Consider the following 26,396-nt stretch of genomic DNA (forward strand, 5'->3'; position numbering starts at 1 on the left):
CTAGACTTGGGCCCGAGATAAATTGTTACAGCGCCGCCAGACAATTATCAGGACATAATCTTCAACAGGCCTACTGAGCCCAAGTATCAAGATGGCCATGGGCCCTGGAATGATGGAACCACTCCTTTCTCGCACAATTATCTTTTTTTTTTTTTTTCGGCAACATTTTCTCGCACAATTCAAATTGCTAGTACTACCATATTACCCGCGTTATTATTACTGGTAAAATTTTCCGAATGATGCTCGCAAAGACACTGCGGCTTCATATGCAAGTGCAAACCGCAGCCGCCATCAACTGCTGCCCCCGCCAAGCCCTTCCGATATTTATTCCCCGCCACCCTATCGACTACGCATTCTACGGGCACCTCATTCAGCATTGCACCGACCACCAGCTTGTCCGCCAAGCCAAGCAACTCCACGCCAGGCTCGTCCTCTGCTCCACAATTCTTGACAATTTCCTTGCTTCCAAGCTCATCACCTTTTACTCCAAAAACCATCTCCTCCGTGAAGCCCATCACGTGTTCGATCACATTCCCCAGAAGAACACTTTCTCTTGGAATGCCCTCCTCATTGCCTACTCTCTTCATAACCGTTACGAGGAAGCCCTTACCCTGTTCTCTTCATTTTTATCTGTTAATTCGAATTCAGTATCTGCAAAACCTGATGGTTTTACGGTCACTTGCGTGCTGAAGGCGCTGGCCGCGGTGACCACCCATTCAGTTTTTGCGGACATTATGCACTGTTATGTCGTGAAGAAACGGATTGATGCAGATGTCTTCGTGGTGAATGGTTTGATAACGTGCTACTCGAGGTGTGATGACATGGTGTCGGCGCGGTATTTGTTCGACGAAATGCCCTGTAGGGACCTAGTGTCATGGAATTCAATGATTTCGGGATACTCTCAAGTTGGCTATTACGAGGAATGCAAGCTACTGTACAGGGAAATGTTGGATTCAAAGGAATTTCGTCCTAATGGGGTCACGGTTGTCAGTGTTTTGCAGGCATGCGCACAGTCAAACGATCTCGTTTTAGGGATGGATGTTCATAGGTATGTGATCGAGAGCGGGATTGAGGTGGATCTTTCTGTCTGCAATTCAATTATTTCCCTCTACGCAAAGTCTGGTAGCTTGGATTATGCCAGAGAGCTGTTCGAGGAGATGAGTGAGAAGGATGAGGTTACATATGGTGCCATTATTTCAGGATACATGGTTCATGGTTTTGTTGATAAAGCCGTTGCTCTTTTTAGGGAGATGAGGAGTCCGCGATTGAGTACTTGGAATGCTGTTATTTCGGGTCACGTTCAGAATAATCAGCGAGTAGCGGCTTTAGATTTAGTTCGAGAGATGCAAAAGTTAGGTTGTAGGCCTAATTCTGTGACACTTTCAAGCGTACTTCCCACACTTTCATATCTTTCGTATCTGAAAGGAGGGAAAGAGATGCATGCTTACGCTATTAGGAACAATTGTGATGGTAATGTTTATGTAGCAACTGCCATTATTGATACCTATTCAAAGTTGGGGTTCATTGACGGTGCACAAAGTGTTTTTGATAGGACAGTATGTAGGAGTCTGATTATATGGACAGCTATAATCTCAGCACATGCAGCCCATGGAGATGCCAGTGTAGCACTTCGTCTGTTTAATGAGATGTTAAATAGCGGGTTACAGCCAGACCCAGTTACAATTACGGCTGTTTTATCAGCTTGCTCTCATGCAGGATTGGTTAGAGAAGCCTGGGGAATATTTCATTCTTTGGTCCCAAAGTATGGCATTCAGCCGTCAGCTGAGCATTATGCATGCATGGTTGGAGTTCTAAGCAGGGCAGCGAAGCTTTCTGAAGCTTTAAATCTCATAAATGGAATGCCAATTAAACCGAGTGCCAAGGTTTGGGGTCCATTGCTTGATGCGGCTTCTTTGTCTGGTAATGTGGAGCTTGGGAAGTTCATTTGCGACCGCTTGTTCCAGCTGGAGCCTGAAAATACAGGAAACTATGTCATAATGGCAAATTTATATTCAAAAGCTGGGAGATGGGAAGAAGCAGAAGTGATTAGGGAGAAAATGAAGAATATTGGGATGAAGAAAGTTGCTGGCGGTAGTTGGATAGAAAACCATGGAGGCTTGCAAAGCCTTATCCTTGAAGATGTATCTGATGAAAAATCTGAATAAATATGTGGTTTGTTAAAACGATTGCCTGAATGGGTGGGAGGAGGAATTCATGTTATGATGTGCTGTGGAGAGCATTTGTTTTTGCTTGCTGAGGAGTTGGTACGAGTTGAAATTCATCTGAGAGACTTGATTTGGTTAGCTCAGTCAAAAGAAGATCACTTCTGAGGCAATATCAAGGGTTTCTGAACATATCTGGTTGAACTATAAATCATTCCCGAACATAAGAACAACCAATGAAATACAATTTGGTAAGCAAATATGTTTGTCCAATTTCCTATATTACGTAAACAGCCATTTCTGGCTCACTGAGGCACGCATTGGTTGGAAGGTAGCAGAATAACTTCCATCCTCTCCATCAGTTCAGCATTTGAAGCGTATCATACTTGGGGGTTCAAAGTTGATGAACAAGCTATTGGATTGTGTACTGAGATGCCAAACATTTCATTTGTGCTTTACTTGAGATGAGAAGTATATCCATGTATCAAGATCCCATGCGATACTGGGAGCTGTATTGCTCGTTAACCTGACAGGTATTTTATGAGATTACTTTTCAAAGAGGTATTCGTGAGCTTTTGAAGTTCCGCTACTCCACCAGAGCGGCAACTAATCAACTTCTGGTCACTGTTTGATGGCAGAGAAGACAGTGCCTCCATTGGCTTCACAGACCATTGTTCCATGTTATTCAGCAGCCATGCCGGCCCAAATGTCTAGCCATTGGGAATTTGGGATACACCATGGGTTTATTTCATCCATGAACAGATTTCAGCTGGTTGAAACGTATACCTACGAGCATAAGCAACTATTAGAGGTAAACAATTTTATTCAGCAACTATTAGAGGTAAACAATGAAATATAGATTTTTTTGCCAAAGGCATTTTATCCTAAAACCACATACAGTTAATTAAAGAGTAGGGGAGAAAAAGAAAAAAACTACGCAATTGCTTTAGTCTGAAGGCTAGCAGCCTAGCATTCTCAAAACAAGATTAAATTTTGCTCGTTCACCGTATCTAGGGACAAGAGTGTTGAGCAGTAGAGCAAAAAATTCATCTCTGCAGTATTTTACCATTCAGTTAACATGATTAAACCCGCAATGCCCAAGGATAGCATCTAGGATCCCGCGACAACTAAACCAAATGCATGTAATTCTTGCACATAGAACATGCAATTTCTCTTCATTCTTCTGCATCCTTCCAACCATACAGCAAATTATTTGGTGTGTGCCTGTATGGAACCCCATGATCTCTTGCCTGTAAGTGGTAACTTTTCAAACTTCTTTTCTCCGAAGGATAGTAAGCCTAACAATTGTCTGCCTTATAATTCGTGATGTGCAATCAATTATTCGAGTGCTGTCACCAGACTTGATGTTGAGGTTGTGGTTTTGTGGACAGAAACACGGAGGAGTCATCGCCTCTCGCCACATCTAATGTTAATTGTTTCGTAATCATACCCAACGAAGTGCCCATAGCCCAAGAAGTGTTGTGAGGGAGGGATGAAGGCGGGGAATGCAAGTGCGAACGGTGACAAAGCCCTTGATAAGCGCTGACTATGGCGAATTGCGCCTCCTGCATTATTAATTCTACTTTATAGGACCAAGACACATTGCTTAATCGACGAATGGGCCAATTGTTCTTTAAAACTCTTCTGCTTGTTCTTTTTCATCCTCATCAAAACCAAAGAAAATGAAAAGGAATGGACTGGCCAACTTCTTTGAACCGGACACCTACTCGCGGACAAAAGCCCGACATTCCCAGCCACTCGCTTCTTTTCTACTCCACCACCTCACTTCATTTGGTCACCTCCAAACTTTCATGGCTCTGCAACCGATATATTCTTGAACAATTACAGTTCTTTAAATAGAGGGTTTTGCATGATCAACTGTGAGCATATTTAATTTAGATGAGTATATTGAGAGAGTACTGCATGCTAAATGAAATTGGAGATTTTACATATGTTGGAAGTTTGGATGGCATCAATCAACCATCAATGATTTTCTTGTTTCTTTTTTTTTTTTTCTCCCCTTCCCGATGACAAAGTAGGAAACCTTTTGAATATAATATATACAAAAAATAAAAATATATTGATAATGTAAACAAATAAAAATTGATAAATAATTTGCGATCCAAACCGAACTATTCCTATATAATACAAACCTGAACAGGATTTAGAATTAGACCGACCATACTATGTTTTAACGAAACATTTTTTTAATTCTTTACTGTGGGTTCTTTAGATTAAGATTCATTAAGATAAAAATTACTACTTCATAACTGCAATAGTTTAAAGAATAATACTCCAGTTCAATGTGAATAAAGTGGATGGGTTGTAAAGAGCTGTGTGGGTAATCATGATTGAGTCAAAAGAACTCCAGGTATAAATGGCCAGGGCAGGATCCCAGGACTCGGATCTTTTCCACGGCAGGATACAAAGCAAAGTCCCTCCTAACGCCTTAGCACATGATCCCATGATGGCTGACCAAAATTCCGCAGAAACCATAATCATGGCTGCACTTTCCGCACTAACCCCTCCCCAACTCTCAGATCTAACCCACTCCGTCTCCTCCCTCTTCCACCTCTGCTACCGCCGCCTCTACTCCATCCTCTCAATCCCCACACTCTTTAACCTCACTCTCCACCACCTCCAATCCCTTCCCCTCCAGCACAAATCCCTTCTCATTGCCCGCCACCTCTTGTCCAACCTCACCGCCCTAACTCGCTTCATGCAAAACAGCTCTACCGGTAATTCTTTCCCTGTCCCAGCAAATTTTGCCAGCTCCATGAAGCTCCGTGACCTCGACGCAGTCGTCCTCCTCCTGCTTCTTTGCGAAATCCGTCAGCTCTACCCGGAAGTGCTTGAAACTCCCTCGTCACGTTGGCGCTCTATTCTTTGTGACTACATCTCCCGTGACATGTTGAAACCCTCGGGAATTGAAGTTTCCAGTGCTCAAGTCTTAATCAAGTACGTGGAGATGGTGACCAAGTGTAAGCGGTTTGTCAGCGTAATGGCCAGCAACGACAGTGTGAGTGTGGGTGGAAAAGGTGGGATCGAGGCAGCGACCGCGGTGGCCGTAGTTGTGGCCCTGCCTTCGGTGGAGGTGAGTGGGAATAGCTTGGAATGCGTGATATGTAAGGAAAACATGAAACAAGGAAGAGATGTTTGCAAGTTGCCGTGTGATCATTTGTTTCACTGGATGTGTATATTGCCTTGGTTGAAGGAGAAGAACACTTGTCCTTGTTGCCGGTATAGGCTGCCGACAGACGATGTTTTTGGCGAGATTGAGCGGTTGTGGGAGGTCATGGCTAGCATGGGCGGCGGGGGCAAGCTTTAGCCTTTAACTGCGTACTGACTGCTGATGCAGAACGTTTTCCTCCTCGCTCGGAGGGGAGGATCCCATGCTGTAGTCCAGCTTAGAGTACTGGGTACCAACCATCAACTTTATACGAACTTTCCAACATGCTAGCTTTTTAAGGTTATCTTCTTCTGGTAATTAATTGGCATTGTAAGCAGTAATAATAATATGTTCAAGTTGGATAACATGGTTGTGGTAGATCCTTCTAGCTAAGAAATTTTCTGCTCTTGATAGTATATGTTTGTGTGTGTCACGCTTAATATGATCCTTGGAAATGCAAATTGTTCCAGTGGTTGGTGTATATGTTGGTCAAATACAAGAACCTGCTACCGAGATGGGTAGCTCAATCTGCAGGCCAAACAAACACACTCGTATGCTTGGAAGTTCTTCTTGATGAAGGAATGGGTTTGAAGAATGAGAGGAATCACAAGTTCTTCTTGAAGGTACAGATCATATAGATTTATGCGGTGTTTGTTACCACATGTTTTCTGTGGTTTAGGTTGGCGATTTGTGTCGGACAAACTCCAAACCAGATGTTTTTTTTTGCTAGTCTCCTCCTATTCGTTAACCCAAATCCAAATATTGACAAGGACGGTGATACACGTACATTCATTCCTTCGGCCTACATATATATGATATTAAACAAGCGGGACCCTAACCCATTGGTCGAAGCTAGCTTTCCAACCAAAACCTGCCATTAATTAGTACTCTTTGACCCCTTGACTTACATATTTTCTGTAATTTACAAAACAAAAGGTTAAATGAAAAACAAACATATTATGTATGGTAATACTATCTTATTATTTATTTTGTTTACAAGTCTTAAAAGACATGACTAGATTTTAATGATACAAATCAGTCGCGAGGAGTTTAAATTGCGGGAGATTCTCTTTTCGTTTTTTACAACGCACATCTAGGTTTCATTTACTAGAAAAGGGACGTAATTATTTTAAATTTAACTAATTCTAACCCGCACATGTCATGCATTTAGATGTGTGTTGCGGAAAATGAAAAGAGAATCGACTAGAGAAGAGTTCAGGTTCTTTCACATTCTCCGTCTTATTTACTTTTTCCCTTTCTCAGTGTTCTTACGCAGATTATGTGTTGGTAATTTAAAGTGTATTGCGCCTTAATTTTACATACATGAAACAATCGGATCTCAGGATTCTTGAAATATTTTGGGAGAGGGTACGTGCACTTCGGAATAAGAATATGCAATCAATTCACCATATATATATATATATAATCAAAAAAATAAAGAAAAAAAAAAGGGATTAAAACAGGTGAGCCGGGAGCCGCGGAGAGGAACAGAGCTTTTGGGGGTATGACATCTCTGGTCAACGGCTTGATGAAGCCCAATAAATAGTTTAAGAGTCCAATATTTTGCTCTAGCTACCCAGGTTTATTGGAGCTTTAGCTGGGGAGCACGTAATTCCAACAGCATCACATTCAAACAAGCCTGACTCTATTTGATTTGAATCAGGCCCAATCCATTCTCAGAAAAAGAAGAATGCCCAATAAAAGTATCATGTCTGAATGTCCAAAACAAACTTAGGTTGTCCCAATTTTCAAGAAACCAATATATGATTCAAATTGAATCACATCACCTCATCCAATGATATAATATAATTTCAATCATCAAATTTTTAAAAATCTAATCTACCCAAGTGTAAGCCATCATTGGATGCCCGTCAAATATGGGGAGCGGTTTTTTTTTTTTTTTTTTTAACATCTGTTTAGCTATGGTAGCTATTTAACTTTTCTCCCAAAAATATATATTGTGTATAGGAATTTCTCGAGAGGACCTCGGAAAGAAAAATGAAAACTAGTTGGATATCCTATTTTTTTCAGATAATATTTCGTTTGTATCGTAAACACATTTTTCAACTCACCATTTTATATTTTCAATCACCTTTTTTATCTCACAAACATTATATCACAAAAAGTGCCATAATAATTATTTTAAATAACACTCTATCTACACAGACCCAACGGTTGAAGTTGTCGTGCTGCACTTATTGTAATTTTTTTTTTTTTTGGGCAATACACTTATTGTTAAAGGATGATCTTTATCCTGATCAAAGGACATGAAGGGCCAGCCAACCGTCACTTTCAAGTTTCAGCCCCATTATATGATGATGCGGAAATGAATGTGGCGAGGATATGAATATACATGTAGATGCCCCCCGATATGGGGGAATTCGGGAGGGGATGGCATGGTTTTAAAATCCACCAAACCCTTCATCAAAATTTAAGTTTTAACTTACTCCGTGGTCCGCCCGACCAATTCCATCAAAATATTGCCGCCTCTTTTAAGCCATTTCGTCATGTATTTTGGGCTATGTCCCTCCAATCCAAACCCCCATTTGAATACTAGAGTAGTTTCTTTATTGTCTTTTCTTTCTCTCTGTAGTAATGAGAAGGTGTGTGTAGGTGGACAAAATCAAGTAGAGATGAAGGCAAGGGCGCTAACTTTGAGTGCAATGCAACCTGCTGCTAGCCTTTTGAAAGCAATACTCGATTTAAATGGACACGGATTTCCCTGTGATCATTGCTGCTTGCCGCTACCAATAGGAAGTTTTTGTTTGTGTTTGGCAACAACACATGACACATTATTATTACTTCTACTATCAAAAAAAATTTCTGGCTCGGGCAGCAAAAAGTTCAATTTTGCTTTTCGAGAACAAGGTAAGTCCAGAATCGGATCAAATCAGTGCATTATGCATCCGTATAAATTTAGAAGAAATCACGTGTAATAATATATTGATAGGAGGCAAGGTTATTTGAAGGTAGTAGTTGATCTGGTGGTGGTATGCTTTCAAGGCGAATTAAGAGGGGAAGAGGGGAGGCCTCCCACCGCCCACACGCGTCTGCTTGCGGTTTTTATCGATTGCTGGCAGCAGGTTTAATGTGAGCGAGTGAGCATCATGCTAAACAACGACACGAGCAATGAGTGAAGCTATAGATGGAGCTGAGGGTTACTGCAGGAAGCATCGCGTGACTGCATCAAAACTGCATACTTATATACATCATCAATAATTATGTATATATTATTACTGTTGGTTTAATAATAATATATATGTAAAATTTGAATTTTAAATTTAAAGTTTACATAATTGTCATTCATTTGACACTAACAATAATATCTATATTGACTAACAATAACATCTACACTGACAATCAGTATAGAAAAAATTATATAAAAAAAAAAGAATCATATTTTTTTCACTCTCGTACAGGACTGTTCACGAATCAAGCCACTCACGAGCCGATTGCGAGCGGTTGGAATACGAACTCGAGTCGAGTTTGAACTAATTAAGTCGAGCTCGAGCTCAAAAACATTAAGACTTGCAAGCTCGATTATATATATATATATTTATATGTTTTTATTTTAATAGTAAAAATACATATATATCCCTAATATTTTATTAATTGTTAAAAAATTATTATTTTATATATTTTTAAAAATAAAATAATTATTTTTATTTTTTAAAAATATAAATTTTTTTTAAGCTCAACATTTTGAGTTCGTCGAGCTCGAACTTCATAAAATTAACTGGAGGCTCGACTGAATTAAGTCAAAACTCGACTCTACTCGACTCGATTGCACCCTACTCTCATGCTTCTAACACAGGCTAACCTACTATTAGCACTTCAAAATTCAAAATCCGAAACGTCCTCTATTACCGTAAGAAACGGACTCGGACATTCCCGAAAAGAAATTACTACTCTAGAATACATATATTAATCCAGAGCGACCAACTTTTATTTTAAAAATGGAAATCTCATCCAAGTTAGGTGAGGGACATAATACAATTTGAACTGGCATCTAATGCCCAATTACCAATTACTACTATTAGTACGGAGACTTCAAAACAGGAGCAATGAATTTGCAATTAACGGACAGTTACAAGTTTTGGGAGCGGAAACAGTCCCCACAGTAACAAGGTAAAAGTATAGCAAGAGACCGTATGCATTATCTTATCCCTCCCGAGTCTCTAGCCCCTGTACTTAAAAGTGAAGGCATAGCCATTTACAGTGGGGCAGCATACTCCAGGCACTGTCAGTCTCCTGACATTAATCTTTCGTCTTTAACAATAATACCTCAATTTTTTACAATAGAAAAGGATCACATTTCTATGGTCTGTAAAATCCCTTTTCACTGTGTTGTGGCTTTTGGAACAATTTAACTGATTTTGACTACTTTTGATTTTGAGCAAAAGTTTTATCACCTATCATACAGTTCCAGATTATGTGGTACTTCCTCAGCTGTTCTAAGTGAAAAAAGGACGAGGTATGACGACAGCTGGAGGCAATGCAGACGGAAAGTTGAGGTGGCGCCTCTCTCTCACTTTCTGTTCCTTGTGCGTGTGTGTGATTCTTCTTGTTGTTTGGATTCTTTGTATTTGAATCGTTTGTAACTTCTTCAGCTTGATATAATTTCTGATGTGTGGGTGCTTATTACAGTGAACAGATGGAAGGAGAAGAGGTTTTGAGGACGGTAGAATGTCTGAGAGGGAGATTGCTGGCAGAAAGGGCAGCTTCAAGAAATGCTAAACAAGAAGCTGACCTAATGGCAACCAAGGTTCGTTCTCTCTATTTTCGAATATTTATGCATTCCCTTGTTTTTTTGTTTTCCCCCTCTCACTTTTCTTTTCCTTTTCCTTTTTTTTTTTTTTGGTTGCATACAAGCTGTAAATCTACTTTCGTTAATATTCTGGTCGAAATGACTACTCGTTAATCTACCGTGTTTTCTTTACCTATTTGCAATGAGGTAGCGAACTTTCCACTATCTGACTAGTTTTATCTGCCAAATTTCTGAAACAAATTAGTTGATTGAATTGGAGGCTCGGCTGCAAGAGGAGACTAAATCAAGAAATAGAGCTGAAAAGAGGCTCAAATTCCTGGTGAAGAAGCTCGAGTCTATGGAGATTTTCTATGTTTCAGATGAATCAGAACAGTCCAGTTTCGTGGACAAATGTGAAATATCATCCGCATCCTCTGCAGCTTCCACAAGCACCAAAACAGAAGACAAAGAAGCCTATGCCAACCCAGATTATAAGATTCAGAATATTCAAGAATCGACAGAGAATTCTGCAAAGTCCTGGTCCACTGTCGCATCTCAAGATTTGGATCAAAATGTTTCAAAAGTTAGTTCATCCGCCTCTGAGAGTCGGCAAACTCCTGTTGCAGATGAAGAAGAGATTCATAGCCACCCGGAACCCACATCCAGGAAATTTGAGACTGGAGAATTAAGGGAAAAAGAACTATCTCCAACAAAAATATGTCAGAATTCTTCAGTTGAAGAACCCCATTCAGCAAAATCCCGTGATTGTGTATCCAGCCAAAATGACAACAAAATGAACATGGAAAACGATAGGTATGTTGATTGCCCTGCATTCTGCTGTAAATTCTGATATATTCTTTAACTTTGCTTTTGTTAATTAATTCGTAATTTTAACTTCTTAGCTTGAAACTTTCAAACAAAGAGGAGGAGTTGTTCTTAAATGGAGAGATTGATGAAGAGCAAGATCATTTCGTGGACGACTCAATGGCATTAGTTCCTGTGGATTTGCCAAATAAGCCGAGTCAGAAAATTGATCCGGCTGCCCTTGATTCTACTGTAAAAGAAGTACTGAATTCTCTAAGGCGTGCTAAGGAAAGGCTTCAGACTTCAATGGAGAGAAGACGGATGATTAAAGTTGGCTAGACAAGTTCTTCTGTATGCAACATAGGTATCATCATTAATTTCCTTATAGCCTTGAAAAAAATTACCGTATATTCCATATATATTGCCTTCATGGATTTCGCATTATTCTGTGCGTGCAAAGGAATAGTGTCTAAAGGAGAATGCTGCTTGTGCTTTCCTACCATCTAATAAAACTGGCTCAAGGGTCCAATTTGGATTGGTGGATTTATTCACTCTCAGAACTTGGTTTTTTTTTTTTTGGTCGGATATGATAGATTCTAATCTATACCTAATCCTACTCTATATTAGGGGGAGGGGGGTGAGACAAAGTGAAAAATCTGGGGATTGAACTATCACCGATTCAGATGGATGCGTGGCGAAACTTTTCAGGAACTCTAGATTTTTAGAGTGCAGGCCAAGGAATTCGATCCTTTGACTTATATTCAAGTAGAGCCTTAAAAGTCTCTTGATGACCAACTATTCTAGGAGTAGTTGGTTTACAACTTGGCATCCTTGGATTATGATTTATTGTTTTTGGGAGGGGGGAGGGGGTGGTGGTCTTAACTTTTTTTCTTTATTTGGTCGAATATGTCAACAATTTCATTTCTCTAATCAAACTTTACAAGAGCCTCAGGCTTAACCATATTTTAAATTCTTGTTTATAATCATCCTTTAATTTGCTTCCTCGGAAGACTGCCCGAACCCTGAAGTATGTACATCTGGGAGACAAAGAGCTTGATATGCCTGAAACTCCGGTTCATCCACGTTTGTACCCTGTGTATACTGTTTTGTTGAACCCTAATGTTAACACATGCGTAAATAACCATAAACCATTTTTCTTTCTTTTGTTTAATAGCAGTTCAATAAGAGTCTATTCATTAGATGAGCTATAAATGCAACGCCTCCAAACAATTCGTAATAACTTGTGAAGATAGATAATTTTCAAGTTTGTTGTTTCTGATTGTTACCTCGTTACTCAATGATGATAATCGACAGCTTCAAAGGAGGGAAAAATTTAATCGGTTGGCCGGCCAGGGAGGTACAAAAGTATAGGCAAGGGGTTCGACTTACATTTTTCATCCCTATCTCCCTAGCATTGAGCGTAGGATTTCCTGAAATATCTTCGAAGGTAGTCCAGGCCCCTCTGAATTTTCAATAGTTTAGTTAGGTCCATCCTTGTCTCGCTGCCTGCCTCCCCTGATACAGAACTAATTGTAAAAATACTAAAGAAAAAGAAGGTTTTTTTTTTTCTTTTGGTTTGAAGTTGAGAATTGCACCACTCTCTCTAATGCTAAAGGTAAACGAGGAAAATATAATAGTACTTGCTTTTTTTGGTATCCCTATGTCTTCCGCCATCCAATAATATGATTATGGAAAAAAAGAACAAATTACGTGGTCTAAGATTTCACCTCTGAAAAGGTGAACAAACTCATAAAGACTTTTAAAAGGATTTTCTGCTCCTCGGTACTCATAGTCGGGCATAACCAATTCTGCGAAGTGCGAACCACTGAAAGCCCACTTATCGTCCGCTCAAATGAAGCCCGATGTGATGGCCCGATTTTTGTCACTGACAGGTGCCGAACCTGTGCAATAATAAATACCTACTCGAAAAAAATACAGATTTTGTATATAGCGGTGAGTAGGGTCGAATTCACAGGGATTGGGGATAATTCGTTTCTTCTAGAGTCCAAAGTATGGGGGGTTTTTGGATCAAATACTAACTAAATAAATTAAATGTAGAAAATAATTAATTAAAAGAAATACTTAGAGAAACTCTAGCCAAGGGTATACTTCAGAAATGGTTCATGCACTGATCATTGATGCAAAAATAATCCCAACATTTATTAATAGAGTGGTTATAGTTGTCTCGCACGCGCTAAACAACCAACCCTTCCTTAATTTATCGATAGTTAAGGTACGACCGTTAACTATTTCCCTAACCCAAAAACAACCCTAGGTACGACCGTAGGATTTAATTTCTGGTTTGCATTAATAATTAGAAAGGCCCAATCCTAATTAACAAACACGCTACGAGGGTTTGTTTAAATTAGATCGTATGTTTCCCTGACATAAACCCAATTACGCCAGTTGCTACTGGGATAGAGATAACGAACAATTACGGATTCAATTACCTCTATTTAGCAAAATAGCCTGTATGAATAATTAATTATTGCGCACTAATCAATCATACACAAGAGCTATAACAGTTAAAAGCAGGAAACATATGAATACCAATAAATGGAGGAAACAATTAAAATAAATTCGATCTCACAGTAATTGTTGAACCAAATCTTCAGTTATCCCCTTGACTAGAATTGAGAAGTTAATCCTCCATTAATGGAGAACAACCATGCGAAAGAGCTAAGAAAAGAAAAACTAAAACTATGCTAAAACCTAAACTAAAACTATTGATTCCTTATCTCTCGTACGTTTCTCCCTTTTTAAAGCCAAAAGGAAGTCTAATGCTATCTCTAGTGGTCCCCACACCCAATTCAAAGTCTTGTACGTTTCTTTTCCTAGAGTCCAAATGACTCATGCTTCTTATCCGTGGTCCCCGCACATGTGGACAAAACCTCCAAAGTACTTCTTGCTCCAAGTCTCTTACGTAGCTTTCTTTGAAAAGCCCACATGACTAAATGCCTTGCACTAGCTTGTGGTCCCCACCAATTCAAGAGTCCAAGGTCCTTAGAAGTCTCCATTTTCCCATAAAAGTCCCTCCTTTTTGGTAATTTTCTGCTTTGTTCCTGAAATTAAACCCCAATACCAAATATAAGCAAATATTAATAATTAAAACAATATTTGGCAAGAATAAAAGGGGAAATTAACAATAAAATTACTAACAATTAACACCCTATCAATTCCCCCCGCACCTAAATCATGCTTGCCCTCAAGCATGGGAACAACAGTTGAACACCAAAATTTGACCATGGCTGTTACTCCAACTACCATATTGCCAAGACACCAAGAAAATCATATATCAAGCGACACAGGTCAAGATCCAAGAAAAATCACCCCGGTTAGCATCTGAACTACCAACTCCTCCAATTTAAAGCAAACTAATCTAAGAAAAAGGAATGGTGGCTCACATTTATCAGCAAATGGTCCAACTATTAATCCAAATCTCAACATTAACCCATAGATCGGTAAGCTGACTTTTATTACACACTAACACAACCTTCACATTTTTTTCACAATTTCTTCTACTTTTCTCTCTTTTTTTTTTTGATTTTTCAATAGTTACAGAAGACTTAATCGCTAGCCATTTGAGCCTTTTGACGCGAACTCCAACATTTGATAGATGGAGGAGCCCGGTTACTCAGCTCCAATCGCTATAGGACCACGCACTCATAGCAACTACTACCTTTTGACGCGAAAATCGACACTTTAGGTGAAGATTCCCGGTTATTCAGTAGTAATCACTAGCGGAGTACAGTCAACTCTTATTTACAACCATACAGCACAATAACTAAAAATAAAAATAACAGCAGCTAGCCTCAAATTTTCAAATATGGAGAACTAAAATTAATAACTGGACCAATTCACATGAAAAATGCCAACTATCATTCTCTATGCCTAGAAAAGTTAACCAAAAATTAGAAAAGTCAAGCAATTACTGATATTCACCAGAGGGATGTTCCTGAACTCAACCATATCAACTTGATACCTTTTTATTAATAAACTTGGCAATAGCAGAGTTAGAGATAACAATCCAGCATCAAACTTGGTATTCAAATAAGGACTGACCACTAGAAAGAAAAATAAAATAAAATAAATGAAAGATAGGCAAAAACTAACTAAAAATAAAGGAAAAGCCCCTAGAAATCGAAAACTGGAAATACTAGCACCCAAACTGACCCCCCCCACACCTAATTCACACATTGCCCTCAATGTGATAAATAAACAATAATAGTAAGCAAAAGAGCAACGGTACTTCCCTGAAATCACGGGGACCATGGCGGGGCCACAGCAGTGAGTGAGGCGGGGAATGGTTGAGTTGGGTTAGAGTAGACTAAGGTCAAGAGGTTCTGGACCTAGAAGAGAACCTTGATCTCACTATTGCTGCTAACAAGTAACCCAATCAATAGAAACAAAATCCCCAACATATAGAGGAACAAGTAAATGCAGATCAGTAGAAATCCATATCCTCTAATGAAGTCAAAAATCAACCCAATAAGCTCAGGTATCTCCCAATTCAAAAGGGTAGTGCATAATAAATGGCTCACCAAATTAGCAATTTAAAGCCCTGAGCAATTTAAGCCCAACAAGTCCATCAGTACCAGAAAACCACTCCAAACAATGTAACAGTTAAACTCCACAGGCAAAGGACGTCCAACCAATTTCACTCAAGCAAACTAGGAGCAATGCGACTGATTAAACAAAGCAACGAATTTCAGCAAATGGACACATAGCCACCCAAAATCCCAACAAATGCCCCCAAGAATTCAGCAAGTCCAGTAAGAGCAGGTCAGATTATAGGCAATAACAACTTAGTCACAAGCTCTGAGCTTCCAATCAAGCAGCCACCCAAAGAGAATGAATGAATGTTAGGCAAACTACCACAACCAGTACCACTGGTGTACGCACAGAGAAGAATTAAATCAAACGGCAAACTCAATTCACTGAGAAACCCCAAACAATCAACTTAGCAACCAACTTAATTTATGGGAACAATCAGCGTAAAAATTGACAATCTGGCCTCAGCTAAGAAAGTAAAAATCTGTCCTCTGCTAACAAAAAGTAAGAATCTGGCCTCAGCTAAGTGACAGAAATTTTAGAAAGAAATCACCCGAATTTAATTTTTGTGACTGTCAGTGGGTGAAATGGAGGGCAGGGGCTGACTTAGCACCGCGCGTGCGTCTGACTTGCTGCTCTCTGTTTGGGGGTGAACTGGAGCTGTTAATCGAGCGCCAGGGACAGGCTGCGCGCAAGGGGGTGACGGCGACGGCGGAGCTCTTGGCGGTCACGGGGGCGAACTGGTGGTGGGCCGGCCAGGTCAAGGTCGCTCGATGGAGGATCTTGCCGTGGGCTGTGGCGGCGCGTGAGCTGAAGGGCTGCTGGTGGCCGCGGCTCCCGATGGTGTGACAGACAGCAACGGCAGCCACTCGGCTGCGTGGTTGGGCAGACGCGCGAGGGGAGGGAGTTGGTGGTGTGTGCGGTGCGCGGCTGGAGCTTGGATGCGCGCTGGTGGATGGGGCGCGGCTTAGGAGGAGGCGATGGCAGGCGACTGCTTGGCTGCAGCTCGCGAGGTGGTGGTGGTCGTGTGGAGAGAGGCGCGGCGAGCCTTTGCCGCGAGCTGGTGGAGGAAGGGGCAGCGTGTGTATGGGCGGCGGACAAAGAGAAGGGAAAGGGAAATAGGGAAAAAGAAAGAAAAGAAGAAGAAGAAAGAAAGAAAAAGAAAAGAGAAAAAGAGAAGAAGAGAAAAAAAAATAGTTTTTTTTTTTTTCAAAAGAAGAAGTAGGGCTACGGAAGTTTGTTTTTTTTCTTTTTTTTTTTTAAACAAGAGGAACCCAGTCTTAGGCGTGGGCACGCTCAACTGCTATAGAGTCCGCAGATTCTGAACAAAAGTTTATTTTCCTCCGGCGTGACCATTTGGCGTGGGCACGCCTAACTGCCATAGAGTTCGCAGAACCTGAGCGAAAATTCCTTTTTCTCAGGCGTGACCACTTGGCGTGGGCACGCCTAACCGCTAATTCCCTGCCACCAAACAACAAATCACTTAATGCAACTAACACTTAACAAAAACTCCAAAAACATAAGAAAACTAAAATAAAGAGCCTTGGGTTGCCTCCCAAGCAGCGCCTTTCTTTAATGTTTTCGGCTAGACATTGTCCTGTTTATTCATGGAGGATAAAATCGTGTAGCTCGCTTCAGTGCTTCATCTTCTATGTAATCCTGATAGCCCTCGTAAATGGAGTAATTCTTGACCACCCGAGCTACGGTCTTCCATGGATTAGTAGATGGCGCCAAACAAACAAGTGATGATCTTAAATCTTCACCCACTCCTCCATCACGAGCACTTATTGGAGCACTTATTGGTTCGAAATATTTTGCCATCATGACTCTTAACTTATTCCTGGCATGAAATTCAAAATCGTCTGGTATAATAAAATCAATCTCACTAACAGGAATTAAAGAATGAGAGTCAGGAAAATATTGATCAAGGAGTGGAGGAGATGTCACCGCATTTGGAGATTGTTCACTGGATTCATTCACTTGAACCATTTGATGTTGGGGTCTTAATTCTTGCTCTTCATCTTTCTTTTCAACTGCATCTTTAGATTCTTCTTCTTGAGACTCTTGCAGTACCATGTCATTTGTCAGAATAATTGCACTCTCATCTTCCTCATGGTTGATAATAACCGGTGAGGGCAATTCTTCATAAACTGGAGAAATCAATTTGCTCGTTTCAAATGCCCATTCACGCCTTGCTTCTTTCATCTCTTCACTCATCCTTTGTGTCTCCTGCTGAATTCGAGATACATTAGCAGCTAGTAATTCTATCATCTCTTCAAGAGACATACCTGACACGGATGATGGTTCTTGAGACTCATACTGCTGAAAATTCATTGGCTGCTGAAAATTCATTGGCCCTGTTGTATAATCATAACTGGAGTTATCCCACCATTCTTGATCATACCCGTTTGGATTAGAGTTATACCACGTTCGAGACCAGGGTGAAAAATCTCCATAATTATTGATTGGGACATTCAGATTATCTTGATATTCGGGGCACATACCGGTTGAATGATCCCTCGCATAACAAATTTTACAGGTTGCAGCAGCCATTCTTTCTCTAACAGAGTTTAGTGCCTCTGCATATGCAGACCTCTCAAAAAAACTAGCTTCATTGCCTTCCCCGGAAATAAAATCCAGTATATCACCAAAATACGGAGTGTTAGAAGCCATAAAAAAAATAAGAGAAAACTAAATTAAAAATGAAAACAAGGTGAACTCAAAGAGAAACAAATTATTCTGACACCAGTCCCCGGCAGCGGCGCCAAAAATTGACAGGTGCCGAACCTGTGCAATAATAAATACCTACTCGAGAAAAATACAGATTTTGTATATAGCGGTGAGTAGGGTCGAATCCACAGGGACTGGGGATAATTCGTTTCTTCTAGAGTCCAAAGTATGGGGGGTTTTTGGATCAAATACTAACTAAATAAATTAAATGTAGAAAATAATTAATTAAAAGAAATACTTAGAGAAACTCTAGCCAAGGGTATACTTCAGAAATGGTTCATGCACTGATCATTGATGCAAAAATAATCCCAACATTTATTAATAGAGTGGTTATAGTTGTCTCGCACGCGCTAAACAACCAACCCTTCCTTAATTTATCGATAGCTAAGGTACGACCGTTAACTATTTCCCTAACCCAAAAACAACCCTAGGTACGACCGTAGGATTTAATTTCTGGTTTGCATTAATAATTAGAAAGGCCCAATCCTAATTAACAAACACGCTACGAGGGTTTGTTTAAATTAGATCGTATGTTTCCCTGACATAAACCCAATTACGCCAGTTGCTACTGGGATAGAGATAACGAACAATTACGGATTCAATTACCTCTATTTAGCAAAATAGCCTGTATGAATAATTAATTATTGCGCACTAATCAATCATACACAAGAGCTATAACAGTTAAAAGCAGGAAACATATGAATACCAATAAATGGAGGAAACAATTAAAATAAATTCGATCTCACAGTAATTGTTGAACCAAATCTTCAGTTATCCCCTTGACTAGAATTGAGAAGTTAGTCCTCCATTAATGGAGAACAACCATGCGAAAGAGGTAAGAAAAGAAAAACTAAAACTATGCTAAAACCTAAACTAAAACTATTGATTCCTTATCTCTCGTACGTTTCTCCCTTTTTAAAGCCAAAAGGAAGTCTAATGCTATCTCTAGTGGTCCCCACACCCAATTCAAAGTCTTGTACGTTTCTTTTCCTAGAGTCCAAATGACTCATGCTTCTTATCCGTGGTCCCCGCACATGTGGACAAAACCTCCAAAGTATTTCTTGCTCCAAGTCTCTTACGTAGCTTTCTTTGAAAAGCCCACATGACTAAATGCCTTGCACTAGCTTGTGGTCCCCACCAATTCAAGAGTCCAAGGTCCTTAGAAGTCTCCATTTTCCCATAAAAGTCCCTCCTTTTTGGTAATTTTCTGCTTTGTTCCTGAAATTAAACCCCAATACCAAATATAAGCAAATATTAATAATTAAAACAATATTTGGCAAGAATAAAAGGGGAAATTAACAATAAAATTACTAACAATTAACACCCTATCAGTCACCCATATGAAGAGAAGCGTGACTAGGGCCGGAGCTGCTCGCGAGCTACTTGGTCAGCAGCTCGAGTTGCACGTTAGAGCTATTGGGTCGAATTCGATCTTAGAAATATGATACTCGAGAGCTCGACGAGTTCTATCAAGTTTTTTATAATATATATTTTAATTTTTATTATTGCGAAATGTCAATAATATCTTTTATTTAAAATTATATATAAAATATTAATTTTTATTACTTGAACTTGATTAAGCTCGAATAAGCTCAATTGAACTTGATTTGAATTAATTACATTTAATTAAACTCGAGTTCGAGTTCTATAAATTGATGTCAACCTCGAGTTCGAGTTTAGTTATTTTGCCTCGAGTCAAACTCGAGTAGTTCACTACTCGACTCGACAGCAGCCTTAAGCGTGACGAATATTCTGCCACAAATCGACCCGACAAACTTCAGGACGTGTAGCTTATCAGGACAATTCGTTAATATGGACATGACTTAGTTATTGATGACACTCTCTTTTGCCCCCCCCCCCCTTCCTTTGACGGTTTAGACGTTTCTTTGAACCTAAATAAGGGGGAAAAAAAAAGTGTATGGTATTTGCATTATATTATACACACTAGATCGTGATATTCCACCAGTGATTGCAAAATGGGCAGTCAAATCACTACTGAATTGCAGCGATTGCCGATTGGGAACTTTGAAGTTGAAAGGGAGAAGAAGGGAGCATAAAAAGAAAAATAGTGAAAAAATATGATAAATTAATGAAATACCCATTCCTTACAAATGTTTATCAAATCGACTGTTATTGTAACTAGTGCGTAAGGCACGCTCTATCTTGTGTGGAGGTGACAAAACATATTTATCAAAATTATCTCTTTAAAAAAAGTTATTTTATGGGTCAAATTTCATTATAATGTAGATAATCACATAGAAAGATGATAAGTAGAAGTGAAGTAGAATACATGGGAGTTGAGAGTTGGTACGATGAAGTTGTTGTGAATGGATAACTGAACAGATAAACTATCTTCTGACCTAATCGCGAAGATTTTTTTTAAAAAAAATAAATTGAAACAAAATTGCCTTTAAAATTAAGAGTATATTAGAAATTTTAAAAAAATGACGTTGTGTGTTTACACCACGTCGTAACATTTCTCTTTATATATTGTATAGATAATATCGGAATTCTTTCTCTTATATTAAACATATGTATAAATGTCGCTCTACATCAAGAATTTAATTCTGTCGCCTTATGTTTCTCTATCGAATACGGAGACGGATACAGCATAATGACAAATCTAATGATTGGGTGAGAGGGCCAAGAAATAAAATAGTAGTGTCTCGCGTTGGAATTGGGAGGGGACTGGGCGGCCTTTGGTATTTGATAGCGTATTTTTCTTTTCCACGACAACGAGAGTGGAGTCCCCACCGTCGAGCACTCTCAATTTAAAGAGCAAATCATTTAGGATTTTCTATTTTAATTACTAAATTTTTTATTTAACTAAAATGATCGCTCAATTAATTGGAACGCACGTTTTGTGACCAAAAGGTACGTATTTTCATTTAGTTGAGTGAGTAAAGGTAAACGTTTTTATTAGTTTTTTTTGTCAATAAATGTTTTTATTAGTTGAGTGACTTAAGAAGAGTACTTTTTTTTTTTAAGTTAAATGACTATTTTGATTAAAGAAAAAGTTTAGACACCAAAATAGAAATTCCAAATACTTTAATGACTTTTTTCCTGGCCATTTTCTCTAACTTAAAAGGAAATAATTAAGAAAGCATAAGGTACGAATTAAAGGTTGAAACCTTAATACTCCCCTCGTGACTCCTCTCTTCATCTCTTCACTAATCTTCCACCAGATGTCAACCCACCTTTTTCTTTTTCTTTTTCTTTTTATTTTTGAAGTGAAATTGGCACTAAGTCTCTAGTTCATTTGACTCTACAAAAAACTGCACAAATACAAGAAAACAAAATTGCATAGTCATACACCATAATTTAAAGGGTGAATCCATGGACTTCTAACTGCAATTTGCAGCAGATGATTAAAGTAAGTTGGGAAAATGCACAAATGTATCACAATCCGTGATTCGACACAGTTTAATTTATTATCTGAATGCACATATTAATAATTATTATATTTTATTGTATTTATAAACTTTTTCTAATTAACTGCACTTTTTAAAATATTTAGACACATGAACAGATGAACTACATTTTAACGAGATTAGCCACTCATCGAACATATCCTATTTGTTTTAGTTGGATGGACCAATTAATACACACTTTGAGTTTGCATTGTATTGGTGGTAGCCGGATTGATTATATTCAATATATTACTTACTAAATACACAACTAAATGTCCAAATGTGACGCAATTTATATTGTCATCCAAACCTCACATTGATCATTATTTTTTCTATCCTCGTCCAAAGATAATTATGCTACTTACTATTGACATTGGGAAGGGATATGAGCTTTTTATTCTTATTTTATTTATTTTGGGGTAAGCAGGAGAACGAGATGTTGCATTCGCAAAAGATGTAAAGTCAATTATTCTTTGATCTCCAACATGCGATTTAATTTTTGAGTAAATCTTATATGCATCGTCAATATACATATTATCGCTATTAAATTATAATATATGTGTAAAAATTAAATTTAAAATTTACATAATTATCATTTATTTAAAAATGACAGTATATATACTATCAATATATAAAATATTAATTCTTAAATTTTATGATCTATTACTTTCTTCATGTTTTATTACTCTTCTTTTGTTTTGTCACTCGGATATTTTTTTTATAATTTTGTCACTAAGATTTGAATCATAGAGACCCATGTTTGTTTACAGTCATGGGATATTTATTTATACAACCAAAGGGTGTCATCATTAAATTGCGGGAAAAATTCATTTTTCATCCTCAAATTTTGTGACTACGACACATTTGGTTCCCAAACTTTTTGACAAGACACATTGAGTACATGTATTAACTATTTTTTGCTACATTTAGTCAAAAAAGGGAAAAATTTTCAATTTGGACGGTGAAGTCCACATGGCCATTAACTTATGCATCGGAAATCAATGCAAGTCAAACTAAAGTCCACACATTCTCTCTCTAATGCAAGTTGACACAAAATGTTGACTAAAAATACACTCTCTGTCCTAAGAGTGGAGCTCATTTTCTTCTCCAAATTTATCCCGCTCCCTTTCTTCTCCAAGTTTCCCCCTTTTTCACTTTCCCATTCCGTCCTAAGAGTGGAGCTTTCCAGTTCGGCAATTGAAGACCACCAAATGTGGAGAAAATATCTATTCGGAAGAAAGAACTCAACGATCGCGCACCTCCAAATTACGGTAAAATTTCTAGGCTATTTAGATAAAGAATTAAATGTAAAAGTTTTTAACTTTTGTGAGTATAATATGTAGATGTGGTCCCTGATGTTTGTATTGTGGGTATATTTTGGTTACTTTGAGTTGTGTTGGGTAGACGATTAATTATTTTTAATCTGATTGTCGGAGCTGACAAATGCATGTGGTCCTTATTTCTGATTATGATATTAAGATGGGCCCATAAAATGTAGTATTTATCTGTGATTATGACATTTATGCATTATTGAGTGCTTCGTTGTTAATGTTAATGTATACCCTGTTGAGTATTGAATGATTGATATGTGCATTTTTTATCAGAGCAAGGCAGTACGCTTATAACTCTAAGGTGTCACCATGGAGGATTAATTTCCTACATTCCTCATCCACGTTATGAGGATGGAGATGCATGTGTCATTGACTATGTTGAAAGCATAGGTTTAAGTGTCTTTGAAGTAGACAGATTGACTGAAAGTGCTGGTTTGTATGGACACAGAGTGTAGTATGGTTGGAAAAACAATAATTTTATAAGGATAGAAACAAGTAGGCAATTGCATGGATATATTAAGAGGGATGGTGGTTTAAATAGGAAAATTATTTTGTATGTTGAGATCTCATTCCATGAAATCTTTGTTCAACAGTTACGCTATGATCCTTATCAGATTGGTGAGAATAAAGGGGCTGATGGTAATGACAATTTCAATACACCTAATGCTGATCGTAGAGGGGGAGGGAGTGACAATGAGGCTAATAGGAATAATAATAATGATTCTGATTCAGGGAATGAATCCTTCTTCTCAGCAGTGGACTCTGATTATAATATGACTGATAGTGATGATAATGAGTTGCATGACAATGTAGACAAAAAATGCTGAATGGTTTGGTGTAGAGCACCATGAGAATTTTCAAAAAAATAAGCCAATTGAAATTGAAAGAGATGACAATTTTGTGATGCTAGAGGACAATGATGTTGCCCATCTTCTGAATCTGATTTTGAAACTGTGAATAAACATGATGATGATGAAACCAGCAGTGAATGTAGAGTCTTTAACCCTAAAGATATTGACAATCCAAAATTAGAGTTAAAAAGATGTTCAGTAGTATAAAGGAGTGCAAGTTGGCAATCACAAATTATAGTGTAAGACAGGGTAGACCATGTAAATTTGTAAAGCAGGACAAAATAAGATTAAGGGCTAAGTGTAGAAGTAAAGGGTGTGACTGGTTTATTTATGCTGCAAAATTGAGTGGGAAAAGTAGTGTGCAAATCAAGACATTTGAGGACACCCGCAAATGTGGTTTCACATATGACAAACCACTTGTAAATTCTGGATGGGTTGGCAGAAAGTATACGGAGGAGTTTAGGACTAATCTTGAGGTAAATATGGAGCACTTTAAAAAGACTGTAATGAAGGATAATAAGTACTCTTTCTCCAAAAAATAAACATACAGGGCCAGGAGAAAAGCTATGAAGATTATTCATGGGAGTGAAACTGACCAATATAGTAAGTTAGGAGCATACATGCATGAAATTCAGAAATCTAACCCTGGAAGCTCCATTATATTGAAAACTATGGATAAATGTACAAGTACAGAAACACAGCAACAAAGGTTCCAAAGGTTGTATATGTGTTTTAATGGAGTGAAGTAAGGTTTCTTAGTTGGATGTAGGCCTTTGATTGGAGTAGATGGTACATTTTTGAAAATGTCAGTTGGGGGAGTTCTATTGATAGCTGTTGGATTAGATGCTAATAATAGCATTTATCCACTTGCATATGCTGTAACAGAGGGAGAAAATAAGGAATCTTGGGCATGATTCTTCAAATTACTCAAAGAAGACTTGAAAATTGAAAGGGATTATGAGTGGACTATCATAAGTGACAAGCAAAAGCAAAACGGATTGATTCAGGCATATGACAATGTTTTTCCAAATGCAGCTCATAGATGTTCTGTGAAATACATGCATGGCAACTTTTCACTTGCTGGATTCAAAGGAGAAGCTTTGAGAAAAGTCTTATGGGCTGTTGCAAAGGCAACTACTCCAGCAGAATTTGCCAGCAAAATGGAAGAAATGGCAGCAATTGACAGACATGCAGCAAAGTGGTTTGATGATAAACCTCCATCTCAATGGAGCAGAGCCTACTTTAGTACTTATCCAAAATGTGATTTCTTATTGAATAATGTGTGTGAGTGTTTCAATAGCAAAATATTAGATGCAAGGGAGAAACCAATCATTGAAATGTTGAAATTGTCAAGATTGTATATAATGCAAAGAATGCAGCAAAATAGGGATTTGGTAGTGAATAGGTGGAAAAACTATATGCACTGTCCTAGGATTGTTGAGAGAATAGAAAAAATGATGAAAAAGACTACTCAGTGTTTCCTTTCAAATCCAATGATGACTTGTATGAGGTTTCTTGTCCATATAGTGATCATTATGCTGTAAACATCAAAGACCATACATGTTCATGTAGGAGATGGGAGCTGACAGGAATTCCTTGTCCCCATGCTATTTCTGCACTATGGATAGCAAAAAAAAGATCCAATGTTGTATATATCCAGTTGGTATACAGTGGAGAAATACTTGAGATGCTATGAAGACTGTGTGTGTCCAATGAGTGGGAAAAGTAATTGGAAGAACATTGATCTTAAAGGTTCAAAACCACCTCTGTTTAGTAAACCAGCTGGAAGACCAAAGAACAAAGAAGGCAAAGTACGGATAAAGTAGAACAAGCAAAGGAAAAACAGAAAAAGAAAATGAGCAGAGTTGGTGTAGTAATAAGATGCAAATATTGTCTGCAAAGAGGTCACAATGTGAGATCTTACAAGCTTAGAAAGGATGAACATAATGAAGCTGTCCATACAAGCTCCCAAGTTCCTCAGAATACCACTGTAAATGTTGAAGACATCTCTGTAGACTGCAATGATACTAAAGCTGAAGCTGAAGATCTAGTTACATGTACTCTTTAAATTTTTAACAAGAATTCAGTTGATAAGGCAGCTCTAATGTCTATAAGTATTGTATGGTCTCACTTTTTTTTTAATTTCAAACTTTCTTTAACTTACTGTATGTTATAATGTTGTTGCTTTTGCAGAAAAGAAAGAAGCAGAAAAAGGGGGATGCTGTCAAAGAGTCTGTCCCATCTTCACCTAATTTGTATGAAGTGTTTGATTTAAAAAGATCTCAAGTGAAGTATAGCCAACCATTACACCCAAGAAATGACAAAGATAAGGTGTCTCTCAGGATTAGAACTGGACATATGAACGTGGCTGCTACCAAACAAAGTGTTGCTACTTCGTCTAGTCTGAAGAGAAAAAAGAAATTGCCATAGTCTTACTGTGCGGCTACCAAACAAAGTGTGCTGATGCTTTTTTATGTAATAGTCTTAGTCTTAGTTTTAGTCTTAGTCTTTTGCTGTTGCTTTTGAACAAGACTTGTCTTTTATGAACAAGATGCTTTCATTATGGTGCTGATCACCTTTTTGAGAAAATTTATGTTTCTTGAACAAGTTTTTCATTTTGGTATTATTTTAAGTTCTTATT

General features: G+C 38.3%; 3 protein-coding genes across 7 annotated transcripts; all 3 read left to right on the forward strand.

Moving 5' to 3' along the window:
* Nucleotides 1-134: 134 nt before the first annotated feature.
* On the forward strand, nt 135-4,122 carry LOC140008260 (pentatricopeptide repeat-containing protein At2g37310-like). The gene is made up of 2 exons (XM_072052065.1): nt 135-2,695; nt 2,801-4,122. Exon 1 carries the CDS (start codon nt 237-239, stop codon nt 2,163-2,165), a length of 1,929 nt encoding a protein of 642 aa, XP_071908166.1. The 5' UTR covers nt 135-236; the 3' UTR covers nt 2,166-2,695; nt 2,801-4,122.
* Nucleotides 4,123-4,539: 417 nt separating this feature from the next.
* On the forward strand, nt 4,540-5,490 carry LOC113697440 (E3 ubiquitin-protein ligase SGR9, amyloplastic). Its single transcript, XM_027217052.2, has one exon. The coding sequence runs from the start codon at nt 4,540-4,542 to the stop codon at nt 5,488-5,490; it is 951 nt and encodes a 316-aa protein (XP_027072853.2).
* Nucleotides 5,491-9,428: 3,938 nt separating this feature from the next.
* LOC113695481 (uncharacterized) lies at nt 9,429-26,306 on the forward strand. 5 transcript variants are annotated; one of them, XM_072052066.1, is made up of 5 exons: nt 9,436-9,881; nt 9,979-10,096; nt 10,344-10,891; nt 10,981-11,246; nt 25,949-26,306. In XM_072052066.1, exons 1-4 carry the CDS (start codon nt 9,808-9,810, stop codon nt 11,219-11,221), a joined length of 981 nt encoding a protein of 326 aa, XP_071908167.1. In that variant the 5' UTR covers nt 9,436-9,807; the 3' UTR covers nt 11,222-11,246; nt 25,949-26,306. The 5 variants fall into 5 exon arrangements, with proteins under 5 accessions (XP_071908169.1, XP_071908167.1, XP_027070397.2 ...); XM_072052068.1 differs by lacking the exon at nt 25,949-26,306 and having other exon boundaries at nt 9,429-9,881; nt 11,001-11,138; XM_027214596.2 differs by lacking the exon at nt 25,949-26,306 and having other exon boundaries at nt 9,437-9,881; nt 10,981-11,433.
* The last annotated feature ends 90 nt before the right edge of the window (nt 26,307-26,396 follow it).

This window comes from Coffea arabica, chromosome 6c (genome assembly GCF_036785885.1).
Source record: "Coffea arabica cultivar ET-39 chromosome 6c, Coffea Arabica ET-39 HiFi, whole genome shotgun sequence".
Lineage (NCBI taxonomy): Eukaryota > Viridiplantae > Streptophyta > Magnoliopsida > Gentianales > Rubiaceae > Coffea > Coffea arabica.